Raw genomic sequence first — 13,742 nt, forward strand, 5'->3', positions numbered from 1 at the left:
CGGCGTGGGCGGGGCCCGGCCGGCGTGGGCGGGGCCCGGCCGGCGTGGGCGGGGCTCGGCCGGCGTGAGCGCGGCCGCGCGGTGGGAGTGCGGGGCGGAGAGGCGGGCGCTCCGTTTCCGGGTCAGGCCCTCTCCCACCGGCCGGGGCTTTGCTCTTCTTCTCCATGGCTAGCGGCGGCGGCGCGGGCGCGGCGGCCTCGACCAACCTCAACGCCGTGCGGGAGACCATGGACGGTGAGGACGCTGGGCGCTCGCTTTCCCCCGGCCTGCGCCTTCCCGGTGCCGAGCCTCGGCCCCCCCCCCCCCGATGGAGGCGTCGGGGCGGGGGGGGGGGGGGCCCGGCGGTTCCCCGCGGCGACCCCAGCGCCGTCCTGCGACGGAGGGGTCGGGGAAGGGGACCCGCGGCGACCTCGGAGCTGGCGGCCCTTCCCCGGCAGCTCTGGCCCTCCGCGGAGGCGGAGTTTGGCGAGGGCGCGCGCGCCGGCGTTCTGGCCTCGCGGCGGCCCGTTGCGCGCCCAGCCCGGGGCCACGCGACCCGCCCCTGTCGTCCCCGTCCCCCCCCAGGCATGCGCTTGGGGCGCCTCTGCAGAGGCTGGCGACTGAAGTGTCCCCGGCCCGGCGAAAGGAGTCGTGGACCCTTCAGTCACCGCTCAGTCCCTGGGCCCGGGCGTTTCAGTCAGGAGCTGTTTGTTGGTGTCCCGCACATCCTTTCCCGGCATCCTTTCCCAGTCGTGTCTCACAGACCGGGTGACACGGGTGGCCGCTGCTGTGGGTGTGTCCGCACACACGTGCGCAAAGATAAGTTGCCTTCTCTGCGCTCTGGTCCCGCAGCTTCGTGCCTCTTGGGCCCCACGCTTAGCTTTAGAGACCGTAGTTGATCTTCTTTGTGAAATGAAGCTGTAGCTCCGAGGGCTATTGTGGGCGTTTAAAATTAGACAACCAGGTAAAGTGTGTATCAGAAATGATCAGGGTTTGTTGTTGTTTGTTTGTTTCTTTTTCCATTAGCTGACATCCCGTTTGCAAGTATCTTCGTCTTCGTTTTACTCGTTTCCACGCACATGGGGTGTGATATGTCAGTATTGGCAGTGGCCTTGGTGGTTTCCAGGGGTTACCCCCTCAGCATCTTTCTTAAAAGATAACCCTATTGAGCCGGGCTGTGGTGAGCCGGGCTGTGGTGAGCCGGGCTGTGGTGGTGCGCGCCTTTAGTCCCAGCACTCAGGAGAGGCAGAGCCAGGCGGATCTCTGTTGAGTTTGAGGCCAGCCTGGGCTACAGAGCTAGATCCAGGACAGGCACCAAAACTACACAGAGAAACCCTGTCTCCAAAAAACAACAAAAAAAGATAACCCTATTGTCACCAGGTGATGTCAACCCTACTGCCTTGTGTTTCCTTCACTAAATGCTGGCCATCTTATCTTGCCCCTTCTGATACATTTAGAATGCCCGGCACTGGTCACGGCTTTCATTTTTAAAGAATGAAACTGTTAGAAGCTTTACATTTATTTTTTCCATTTAGTTGGTCTTTGTTAACATTGCTCCTTTTCTGAAAATTCTGTTATAAATACCATATCCAACCCGTTTTCATCCTATGTGTTCCACAGCTTACTGTTTTATAAAGTGAATTTATAGACCCAAGGAGTTTAATCTGTGTAACATTACTGTCTTGCCGTGGGTGCCATTGTGGGTTTGGGAATGTGTTCTGAGACAGGGTCTTGCTGTATAGTCTAGAGTGACCTCAAATGGATGATCCTTCTCTTTCTGCCTCTGGAATGTCCTCGGAATGCTGGGTCTCTAGTGCACACCCCTTGCATCAGTGTGTATTTTGAATAATATCTGAAGATAAGGCCTTTTTTCCAACCAGTTTTCTCTGAAAGGAAGACTCTTTGGTGGGACTGCTGTGAGAACTAAGCTTTTGCATTGGTTATATCATCACCATCTTTTCTGAGAGAACTTGATATAAAATAAAAATTACAGAATATAAAAACACGTAAAGGTAAAGGCCAGAGGTGTTTTTGTTTTCAATGGAGGGAGAGTATGTGTGATATTTTATTGCATTTAAATCAATGTATGAGAGTCAACATGAAATTTTCAAGCATTTTGGAGCCTTTTTCTTCAAGATCTAATCTATCTATTTCTCCTTATCTTCTCCCTCCTTTCTGTTACCTAACAATGATTTAAGCTTTTGATGTCCGGTTTGCCAAGGTAGCAGGACTCAACCTGTGAAGTTTTCATTACAATCGTTAATTGAGTAGACTTTGTTAAAGCTAGATTATGCAAGTGGGCTTTGTAGTTTGTCTGCACACTCTGAAAGGAACCTGATTTACCCCAATCCTGACATAGTGTAAGAGCTGTGGGATAAAATACATCCCTGTTACATGCTCAGCATTCACTTCCAACATTTCCTCTTAAAATCGCCGGACCCTTCAACTACCCCTTCCTCCTTTTTCAGTATAATTCCTTACATTTTCATTTTACTACTGGTAATTATAATTTTGGTAATCTTTCTCTCCAGAGGCTCAGTGGAGAAGCAACTTTATATATCAGGTAGTAAGCTTCCAAAAGCTTACTAAAGAAAGGTGTTGGGCGCCATCAAACTAGTCATGACACCGATGCCATCTGTCTTGTTGCCCATTTTGAGAAGGAATCCTGGGGTCACCCTGATTTTCTTGTGTCTCTCCTGCCTCCTACTCTTCATTCACAAAGGCATTAATATTCATCACTAATTTGATGTTTGACAACTTGACTAGTCATTTTTTTTCAAGCTATCCCATTTACCAGTCTTTTACCAAAATTACAGCAATATAGATTGGTTCCATATCATACATGACCTATTCAAAAATCAAACCCATATTTAAAAACTCAAATACAAATTCCTATTTTGTATCTACCAATAGCATCTCAAACTTCTGAATTCTTTAGTAGGGCCTTACTGGGTTTACATGTCTCCTGTTTTCTGCTTGTTTGTCCCTTCCTAACATTGCCTTGACACTGGCTGTTAGCATCAGTGAATTGATAAAGTTCCTTCCAGTCTAGGACCATCACACCTCCTCCTGCCTCATGTTCTTCTCACACTTGAAGTCTCAGGTTGTTACTTCTTCAGGCAAGTCTTTCTGAAATACTGTTTTCAAAATCAGTTGAGTACCTTGTAGTACTGTTCTCTTACTTTACATGGAGCGGGAACCAGTCTTTGTTTTATCTTGCCATAACAGATTACCTGAGTCTGCGTGATCTAGAGAACAGGGATTTAATGTTTGTAGTTCTGGACGCTAGCTAGCCTGGCAAGAGTGCCTTCTCGCTGCATTATCTCCTAGGAAAAGAGCACATTGTGCATAAGGGAGCAGGGTGGGGAGACCAAGTTGACCAGATACCAAAATCTCTCAAATACAAGCTCCAATTTTATATCTGCCAATAGCTTCTCAAACTTGTGAGGAATTTTTGTTCATTAGTTTGTTTTCTGAGACAAGGTTTCTCTATATTAACAGTCCTGGCTGTCCTGGAACTCAAACAGGCTGGCCTCGAACTCACAGAGATCCGCCTGCGTCTGCCTCCTGAGTGCTGGATTAAAGGCGTGCACTACCCGCCCAGCTAACTTCTGAATTCTTTAATAGGGCCTTACTGGATTTATATGTCTCCTTATCTCAATGTATCAAAAGTAACCTTGGAATCTCCAAGGGTTAAGTAGACTATTCTGAAAACAATCAGAGTTAAAGTAAAGAAATTCCATATGCTTAGGGATAAAAAAATTAGGAAGTAATGTTGAAGTATAATTATTAAATACAATCATACTCAAAAACAAGAAAAGGAAGTCTTCATTGATGAAAAACAAAGATTTTACCTCATAAGACAGCAGAAGGGAACCACAGCAGAGTTTTGAGGATAGAGCCAGGCAGAAATGCGTCATCTGCCATCGCGGAGATGGAGAAGCATTATCCGTGTGTTCTCTGAATCTTGAGCCAAGAAGCTTCTATAAAGCTTTGTCCAGAGAGCTTGAGTCCAGGGTAAGAGGAGTATCAAAGAACTTGTGAGCAGGACGAGCTTTCCATAGGAGATGAATTCTCATCCAAAAGTCAAAAAGTACCTTGGGTAGATGAAAAGAGAGAAAGCCATAATAGGTAATCGCTAAGCTCTTATTGAGTCCTACTATGTGTTAGGCACCATTCTAAATGTAGCCTTAATCCTTATACTAACCCTATAAAATAAGTACTGGTGCCTGTTGTTTATAGAATGGTAAAGTAAAAGCAAGATGAGATTAACTCATTATAGTAATAGAACTAGAATTTGAACTCAGGTGGTCTGGCTCCAGAGAGTACACTCCTGACCACTCTCCTTCACTGTTTGCTATGCTTCAGAAGTCACAGAGCAATCTCCAATAAAAAAGAACACTGGAAAATAGAACCTAAATTATGTGAAGGCAGGAACAATAGACAAAAATAGGAAATCATTATAAATAAGCATTCAGTTAGAAAACAAGAACAAATGATTGTGGAGAAATTAAAGTCAAAGTACAATTGCTGAAATCATCAGGTAACATTAGTAAAAGAGCAAAATATTAGAAATTGAACTATCAACCCTGAAAAAATGAAAATGAGTACTTCTTGCCAAAATGGAGTAACATGCTAAGCATACATTCCTACTTAGACAAAACAAAAACCTATGTAAAACATACAAAGATTTGCAAGAGACTGAATATTAGTCATCTGAAGATTGTGATTTTTTTTTTTTTTTTTTTTTTTTTTTTTTTTTTTGAGATAGGGTTTCTCTGTTGTTTTGGTCCCTGTCCTGGATCTCGCTCTGTAGACCAGGCTGGCCTCGAACAACTGGCTCTGCCTCCCAAGTGCTGGGATTAAAGGCATATGCCACCACTGCCTGGCTAAGATTGTGATTAAGAGACAGGAAATACATGAAATGATAGTTCTGCCACCCCAAGTCATTGTCTTCACAGGCCTCATTGCACAGATATACCAGGGGGGACCCGGTGGACAATTGGGTTGAGCTAAGGAGCTTGGAAGATGGAGGAGAGCAATGCAGGAAGAGTTAACACAAACTGAAAGGGAGAAAGAAAGGATACTTGAGAGAGCTGCAGAGGGAATTCTGGAGGTCAGTAGCATAGATCAAAGAGCATTGACTAGATAACACATTCACTCCCAGAAAACTGGGAACAAAACACCCAAAATATTAGAGGACCACAACACGATGCTCCCACAGAGCTAAGGACAGTGCCATCCTATAAGCCAAAATGGAAAACACAATTTGTGAAACAGTCATGGAGTACTTGAAAGGGACTTACCTTAGCATAATCAGCTGTTCACTACAACTGATCTGAAGATTCAGACCTGAAAGGATCGGTTTCCAGGTAACTATATTTACTATAAACTCAAGAATATTTATAGGAAGATAAATATGTCCAGTACCAACAAGGTAAATTTTACAATATCTGGCTACTACTGGGTATATAAAACAAGAAAATATGAGTTATGATGAGAAAAATTCAAACCATTAGCAGAAAGAAAGAAAAAACCCTATAGGCATTAGAATTTAAACTGGAGATTCAGAACTGTACTCCATATTCAAAAACTTTATTTTTTTTTTATTTTTTTTTATTTTTCAAGTCAGGGTTTCTCTGTATAGCTTTGCACCTTTCCTGGAACTCACTTTGTAGACCAGGCTGGCCTCGAACTCACAGAGATCCGCCTGCCTCTGCCTCCCGAGTGCTGAGATTAAAGGTGTGTGCCACCACCGCCTGGCTTCAAAAACTTTAATACTGACATGGAAAGTATACTTTTAAGATCCACATTGAACTATGAGACATGAAAATAAATAATAGTGTGAAAAGTTTCATGTTAGCATGAATACTGTGACAGTTTTCAGTACTTAAAACTGAATTAAATTAGTGACTAAGTATTGTTTATTTATTTTATATATACAAGTGCTCTATCTGCATGTATGCCTTTATGCCAGAAGAGGGCATTAAATCCCATTATAGATGGTTGTGACCCACCATGTGGTTGCTGGGAATTGAATTCAGGACCCCTGGAAGAGTAGCCATCTTAACCTCTGAGCCATCTCTCCAGCACATGACTAAGTATTGTTAACTTGTCCATTTTTCCCAAAATAATCCGTGACTTCATGCAGTTCAAGCAGAAAGCCCAATAAATTTGTTTTGGAAATTGATGAAAATACTTGACTTCACCCTGAGAATAAAAAGGCTTTTTCTTACATGAAAGTGGCAAAAGAATATTTAACCTACTGTGTGCAATATAAAATTAGTAATTAATGATAGGGGTAGGACACAACCAGTTGTAGAGATCTGAGAACTTGTTATGTGGTAAAGGCAGCAATTGCAGTATAATGACAAAAGGACATGCCATTCAACAAATTACATTGTGGCAACTGGCTTATTTCTGGGAAAAGGATCTTTTCTAACTACAACTCCAGGAATTGTAACTGGAAGTTTTCCTGTGTCCCGCCTGGTCCACAGCCACTCAGACCCAAGTAAACACACAGAGGCTTATATTAATTAAAACTGCTTGGCCATTAGCCCATGCCACCACTGAGTAGGTCTTACACTTAAACTCAGCCCATTTCTTTTCATCTATATGTTGCCACGTGTTCCTTGGCTTTACCTGTGTGCCATTACATGCTGCTCCCTGGATGGCAGGCTGGCATCTCCTGACTCAGCCTTCCTCTTCCCAGAATTCTCCTTGTCTGCTTATCCCACCTGTATTTCCTGCCTGGCTACTGGCCAGTCAGTGTTTTATTAAACCAGTGTACAAAAAGCATTATCCCACAGCAAGGAGTCAAATATTTAAATGTTTATGGAAGGGAGAAATCAACTCTCAAGTGCCGGACGAAAATAATGATAAATCTGCTCTGCATGGGAAATACTATCCTAAGCATAATGCATATACAACAGGTAATATGTTATCAGTTGACTTGAAGTCTAACACATGTTGGAATCAACCACCATTTAACAAAGTCAAAAGAATTGTTGCTTGTATGTCCTATAAGGAATCCTATAAAGAATTCCTGGAAGAGCGCTTAAATAAAGTAGGTTCTCAGTGCTGCTGCTTTTAATGTCAAAAAGATGCTTTAATGAACTACCATGAAATGCAGTGCTGTAGAAAATGAAGTTAAGGCCATAAGATAAGTATGTGGCGCTCATATGTACAAACATATGCACATAAAATAAAAGTTTAAAAGTAAAGTTAAAGTGTACAAGCTTTTATTAATAAAGTCAACAAATGCAATTACTCTGTCAAATTATTATCAAAGGTTCTAAAACTTTAAATGTGTATGTCGCTGAGTAATTCTTTTAGAATTTGTCTTGAAATAAAATTTAGTATATACAAATATATCACAGTTATCATAGTATTCTATCAATGGGGAAGTAAGAACAGCTGAATTCTTAAAACAGCTTGGAGGTTAAGAAGTTTCATTTCCATGAAAATGCAACTACTTTCAAGTTTTCAAAAACCGAGACACTGGGCTGCAAGATTAAGATGGTTTACTAGGTAAAGGTACCATGCTAGCAAGCCTGATACCTGAGTTTGATCTCCAGGACCTACATAGTAGAAGGAGAGAACTGATTCTGTAAGTTGTCCCTCGGACCTCTATTTGTACACTGTAGCGTTTGGGAACCCACATTAGTCAATCAACCAATAAATGTGGAAAAATAAGCTGAGAAGCAAATGCTTGTTTCTGAATCCTGAAGTGTTGATTCCTTGATAGATCAATGCCCTGCTCAGCCATCATCAGAGAAGTTTCCTCCTGCAGCAGATGGGAACAAATAGAGACACCCACAGCCAGCCATTACACAGAGAGTGAAAGACCTTGGAACACTCAGCCCTAAAGGGGATGGCTCCAAATCCCTTCCCTCCAAGCTCAGGGAACCCTGCTGAAGAAGAGGCAGAAGGAGTGTTAAGAGCCAGAGGGGATGGAGGACAGCAAGAAAACAAGGAAGGCCCTCTAAATCAACATGAGCAAAGCGCATATGAACCCACAGAGACTGAAGCAGCATGCACAGGGCCTGCATGGGTCTACACCGGGTCCTCTGTGTATATATACCATGGCTTCCATTTTATGTTTTTGATGGGATTCCTGAGTGTGTGAACGAGCGAGTCTCTGATGCTTGTGCCTTTTCTTGTGCTCTTTCCCTTCTGTGTGTTTCGTCCAACCCTGATGTGTTAGTTTATATGTATTATATTATCCCTTAGAAGCTTGTTTGTTTTCTAATGAGAATGAAAAGGGAGTGGGATTCAGATTGGAGGGGAGGTGGGCAGGTACTGGGAGGAGTAAAGGGAGGGGAACCATAATCAGAATATATTATGTGAGAAAAGAATATTAAAATTCTTTAAAAAGTATGTGAATGAATTAATTTTCAAGTGATAGATATCATGTTAAAGTGCTTTCCCACAAATTCTTTAATTCATTTTTTTTAACTTTTGAAATTATAATTTCTTTTTTCCTTTCATGCCCTTCCATATTCCCTCCCTGCTCTCCTTCAAATTTATGATCTCTATTTTTTTACTAATTGTTATTGCATGTATATGTATATACATAAATATGCCTAAATAAAACCTGTTCAGTCCGTTAAGGAGAAAAGAAGTGCTGTATGATGATATTTTATTTGTGCTGAAATGTGATTTTATTTGTATGTTAATAAATAAAGTTGCCTGGAGATCAGAGGTCATAGCCATTAAGCAGAAGTCGGGGTGGTGGCCCATGCCCTTGATCTGATCACATGGCAGGCAGAGTCTCTGTGTGTTCAAGGACACAGCCAAACATGGTGACACATGCCTTTAATCCCAGTACCAACCATAGAGACATGGAGGTCTGTATAGACAGGCAGTGACGAGGAAGTCATATGGTTGGGTTTAGAGCCAATGAGAAGGCAGAACAGAAAGGCAATAAGAAGACGGGACACAGGAGAAGGTCTCTCTCTCAGGGGAAGTGATGGCAGCGAGTGGTAAGCTAAGGGGAGTCGTGGCTATTGCTCTGATCTCATGGGCTTTAACTCTGTATTTGGCTCTGTGTTTCTTATTTACTAAGACCGTTTAGAATTTCATCTACAGTGCTATGTGCAGTTTGTTTGTTTGTTTGTTTGTTTTAAGTGTTAAAACATGCTTTTTAAAAATTGTGTCTGTATCTTTTTCAGTCCTACTTGAGATTTCAAGAATTTTGAATACCGGTTTAGATATGGAAACGCTGTCTATTTGTGTACGACTTTGTGAACAAGGAATCAACCCGGAAGCTTTATCGTCTGTTATTAAGGAGCTTCGCAAGGGTACTGAAGCACTGAAGGTTAGATTCGCATATTAGGTTTCTGTTTTTGTTTTTGTTTTTCTTTCTTAACGTTCTTTTTACTTACTCTTGTGTCTTTCACATCATGTATCCCAATCCCATGCATCTCCCGTCCTCACATCTGCCCTCTGCCCCTGCAACAACCATCTCCTACAATAAACCAAAATAAAAATTAAGAGAAAAAAGAAGGGAAAATCTCATCATGGAAGCTGCATTGTGACACAGTGAGTCACATAGAAAACCCCTTTATCTGTACATCTTTACATGTAGGCATTCATTGCAAAGAAATCATTGGTCTGGGCTCTCACTGGACCTCTTCCTGGACATCCTGTTGCTGCCCTGGGTCTGCAGGCCACCCCCATCCCTGTGTTCCAGCAGATCACAGATGGGGTGGATTTTGGGGTGGGCCAACACATAACCCTGGTTCTGGGCCTGGATAGTTGCAGAGTTGGTCAACCTGGCAGCTAGAAATGACCAAGAAGCTCTGTGAATGATCTAGCTAAATCAGATAGCTTACTTTTGACACCATCAGGAGAAAGTCTCAAGGCCAGAAGCTAAGTTCAGACCACAGAAATTCTGACAAACCATGTTACCTTTTCTTAGGAATCTCACTATTTTTAGAATTTTTCTGAGTTGGGTAGAATTGTGTCTCCTGCCAAAAACTTCGTCCTAATCCTTCATACCATTGAATCTAACTATATTTGAAAATAGTATCTGTGTGTGTGTCACAGATTACAATGAGTTCATCCTGAATTAGGGTGGCTTCTAATCCAGCAGTTGGTGTCCATATTAGATATTTGAATAAACAGAATAAACAGAAACAACACATGTGAAGACAGCAGGAGAGAAGGCTGTGTGATGGTCAGGCATCCCACTAACCACGAGTATTGAAACTTCAGGCAATTACAGTTAAACTTGTCCAACAGCAACATGGCAGCTTCTTTTTTTTTTTTTCTGAGATAATGGCACTATATAAAGTATGCAATGCAAGTTGCTCGTTTTCCAGATTGTTGTTTTTCAAAGCAACCCAGCGTTTTTTATTTTATTACTCTTTGATTTTGAAACCTAACACAGAAAGGTGAACATATTTACAGGGTAGATGCTGATTATAAGTACTAAGAGGGCTGGGAAGATGGCACCTCAGTGAGGTGCTTCCCATGCACACGCACAAACAGGAATTTGATCCCGCTGGGTTCAGGAATGCCTGCTGTATTCCTAGAGCTAGGGAGATGGAGATGGAGGTTCCCTGGGGCTTGCTGCCCAGTTGTGGACAAATCAATCAACTTCAGGTTCACCGAAAGACCCGCTCTCAAAAGCTAAGGTGCAAAGTGATTGTGGAAGACACCTGGTGTTGACCGTACCCACAGAGAGGGTTAAATACCCATATGATGATCTCTACCAGCACCTCAGAAAAACCGGTTCCCTCCACAGTCACTCTTCTCTTCCTCCCGCTTTCCCCTCCAGTCTCCTGAGTTCTATAGTAGACATCCACCAGTCTCACTAACTGAACTAGAAAAGGCTACTATAACTTGGTCAACGTTGTAAGCTTCATTTCAGTGGAGTCTTAGACTGTTTCTACTGGGTTCTTTCATTTACTGTCGTGTCTGTGATGTTCACTTATGGTGAATGTCACTGTAATGTGCTTCTTTTCTTACAAATAAGTTTCCTTCTACAAATATATTACATTTACCCTATTTAGTTGTTTTCAATGTAAGACTTGTAAAAAATGCTACTTGAACATTGTAGCCCAGGTCTCTTCCTGCTTCCATATGTGCAGTTGGTTTGGATATAGACCTAGACACAAAATGAGTGGGCTGTAGGGTGTGTGTGTTATCAACTTCCTAGATGATTACAGCACCAAGCTTTCCCAGAGTAGCTGTCTTCATTTTTATTTCACCACAGCATGTGAGTTTCCCTTGCTTCACGGTTGTCAGTGTTAGTTACTGGGAGCCTCAGTTCCAGCCATTTCTCATTGAGGGATGCGTATAGGTCCTCTTTTTTTATTTGCACTTCTGAGTGCATTACACAGGGTTTTGCCCAGCTTCTTTTCAGTTCATTTACCTTCTTTGTCATCTTTTTAAAACCTCAGCTTTAGCTTTCACAGCAGGATGAAAAGGAACTGGAAAGTAGGAATAGGTGATAGTTATGTGAATACTTGCCTTGTGTAGAGTAGACCGGAGACTCCAGCTACACTGGCGTGACTTCCTCCAGTCATGCAGGACAGGCACTGCTCCTACTGTTGGTGACCTGCTGCCAAGGAGACCGAAGCTCGTAACGAAGCCCAGTTACCAAGAGTGAAGTAGTTGGCCTGCACTTTTCATTTGCACTGTCTGACAAAGACTATGGAATCCAGATTTTTTTAATGTTCTCTTTTTTTGAGACAGTCTCATTTTGTATCTGTGGCTGGCCCCGAACTCATGGACATCATCCTGCCTCTGCTTTCCAGAGTGCCACCACACCCGGCCAAACATTTTGAACTCTGTTCTAACTCTTTTGTGTGCTAAGTCCTGAGGAGAGGAAAGCTAGCTCACACTATGTTTGTGCACTGGTCATTCTGAGGAAAACAATGCCTGTAAGGAAAAAGAACTTTTATATTATTGCATTATTTATATTTTTGCCAACATTTTACCATATTTTCTTGAAATAGCTAAAAAGGAAATTTTAATTAGTAAGTACAAATAGAAGTATATCATGTATTTTTCTAAGATTAAAGTCATCATTTTCAGGGCTGGGTGGTGGTGGTGTATGCCTTTAATCTCAGCATTCAAGGCAGAGGCAGGCGGATCTCTGTGAGTTCAAGGCTAGCTTGGACTATAGAGTGAGTTCCAGGATAGCCAGGACTACACAGAGAAACCCTGTCTCGAAAAGCAAACAAACAAAGTCCATCATTTTCATATTGGCATTAAGAAATGATATTAAGTCTTTGCTTGTTTTTTCCTCCCCATGGAGCTCAAGCTGACCTTCAGCTCCAGCTCTTTCTGGCTTAGCCTCCCAAGTGTTGGGTTACTGGTAGATGCTTAACTGTTCGGTTCCTTCTAGAAATACATATCAGATCGGGTTTTGTGAATGATCAGAAGACACACCTGGGAGGTGAGGTTACCCACTCCTAGAAAGAAAAACCTGAGCATCCTCCCTCATAATGCAGAGCCTAGCTTATAATACGTACATGTGTAACAGCTGTAAGTAACGGCATACTTTAGAAAGGAGACCAAGAAAGGGTAACACTAGGTGGTGAGGAAGGACAAAAATGCATGCAGGCACAGTTACAGATGAATCATGAAAGATGAAAAGCTAATTGTTTTTCTAGTTTTAACTGTCATGCTATTTTCTTCCCATCCCCCATCTGTCTGTGCGTGCATGTGTGTGCGTATATAAGGACATAAAAATGTAATTGGTAGTGATGTATAAAACCCTAAATGAAAGGACATTCTAACTGTATCATTGAGATGTATGGAGTTTGGGACTAGGAGTTCAAGTGTGATTTTGTTTTTTTTGTTTTGTTTTGTTTTCTGAGTTCATTACAGTAAAATGATTTTTTATTTTTTTAAGTAAATAATACCACAAATAATGCCTTTTAGCAAAAAAAATGGAGAGAGAGAGGTTGAAAACATGTTCACTGTTCTATTGCTGGTGTTCTGCCTTCTTTGTAGCTTAATAAGTCTTCCTCATTTTTAATTCTGTCTTTGTGCTACAATAAAACAAACGAATGAAGATTTTGGAAAAGAAGTACTCTTAAGTAGTACGTTTTTACATGCTCTTTTTCTGTTTGTAGTCTAGCAGTAAATTTAAAAGATTTTCTTTTGGTTTTCTGACACAAGTTTTCTCTTTATAACAGTCCTGGCTGTCCTGGATCTCGCTCTGTAGACCAGGCTGGCCTCGAACTCACAGAGACCGCCTGCCTCAGCCTCCTGAGTGCTGGGATTAAAGGCGTGCGTGCCACCACCCCACCCCACCCACCCCACCCCGCCAAAGATAATCTTGTTGATACAACAGAAAAATCCCAGTGTTTTCCCAATAAGAGTAATTCAGTTATGTGGAGAATAGCTAGCTGTTTGTTCAATATAGTTGAAAACTGACAGATTTACCTCCACTGTCTTCATCATGGCTTCTGAAATCACAAATCTTGCTCTCTCGTTCTAGGCTGCTGAAAATACAAGCTGACTTCCGGGAAAGTCCTGAACACATATGCCAAGCTCTGAAAGAAAATTTGAAGATTGCATTGTAGTCAAGATGTACAATGATATTACTGCTTGCTGCGTAGAAAATGTTTTCTTTTTAAAAGAATTTTAAAACCATGGCTGTGTGAGTTAGTGGGAAGTGGTTTAAGGGAGACCTAGCAGGCATGTTTACATCACAGCCATCTTGTTAATGGCCCCAATTCCATGGCATTGCTGTGCTCTTATTTATGTATTCCTTTTTTATAGCTCTGCTAGCTGTAATTTTC

General features: G+C 42.1%; 1 protein-coding gene across 2 annotated transcripts in view; it reads left to right on the forward strand.

The window, feature by feature from the left end:
- Positions 1-55: 55 nt before the first annotated feature.
- Positions 56-13,742, forward strand: part of Mzt1 (mitotic spindle organizing protein 1) — a 44,572-nt gene continuing 30,885 nt past the window's right edge. The window contains exons 1-3 of one of the 2 annotated variants that reach the window (XM_059273272.1): positions 56-234; positions 9,153-9,298; positions 13,439-13,593. In XM_059273272.1, the coding sequence (XP_059129255.1) occupies positions 165-234; positions 9,153-9,298; positions 13,439-13,459 (237 nt within the window). In that variant the 5' untranslated portion in view covers positions 56-164 and the 3' untranslated portion in view covers positions 13,460-13,593. Of the gene's footprint in view, positions 235-9,152; positions 9,299-13,438; positions 13,594-13,742 lie in introns of those variants that run through there. The other variant, XM_059273273.1, reaches the window with a different exon arrangement.

Source organism: Peromyscus eremicus, chromosome 9, assembly GCF_949786415.1.
Source record: "Peromyscus eremicus chromosome 9, PerEre_H2_v1, whole genome shotgun sequence".
NCBI classification, from domain to species: domain Eukaryota; kingdom Metazoa; phylum Chordata; class Mammalia; order Rodentia; family Cricetidae; genus Peromyscus; species Peromyscus eremicus.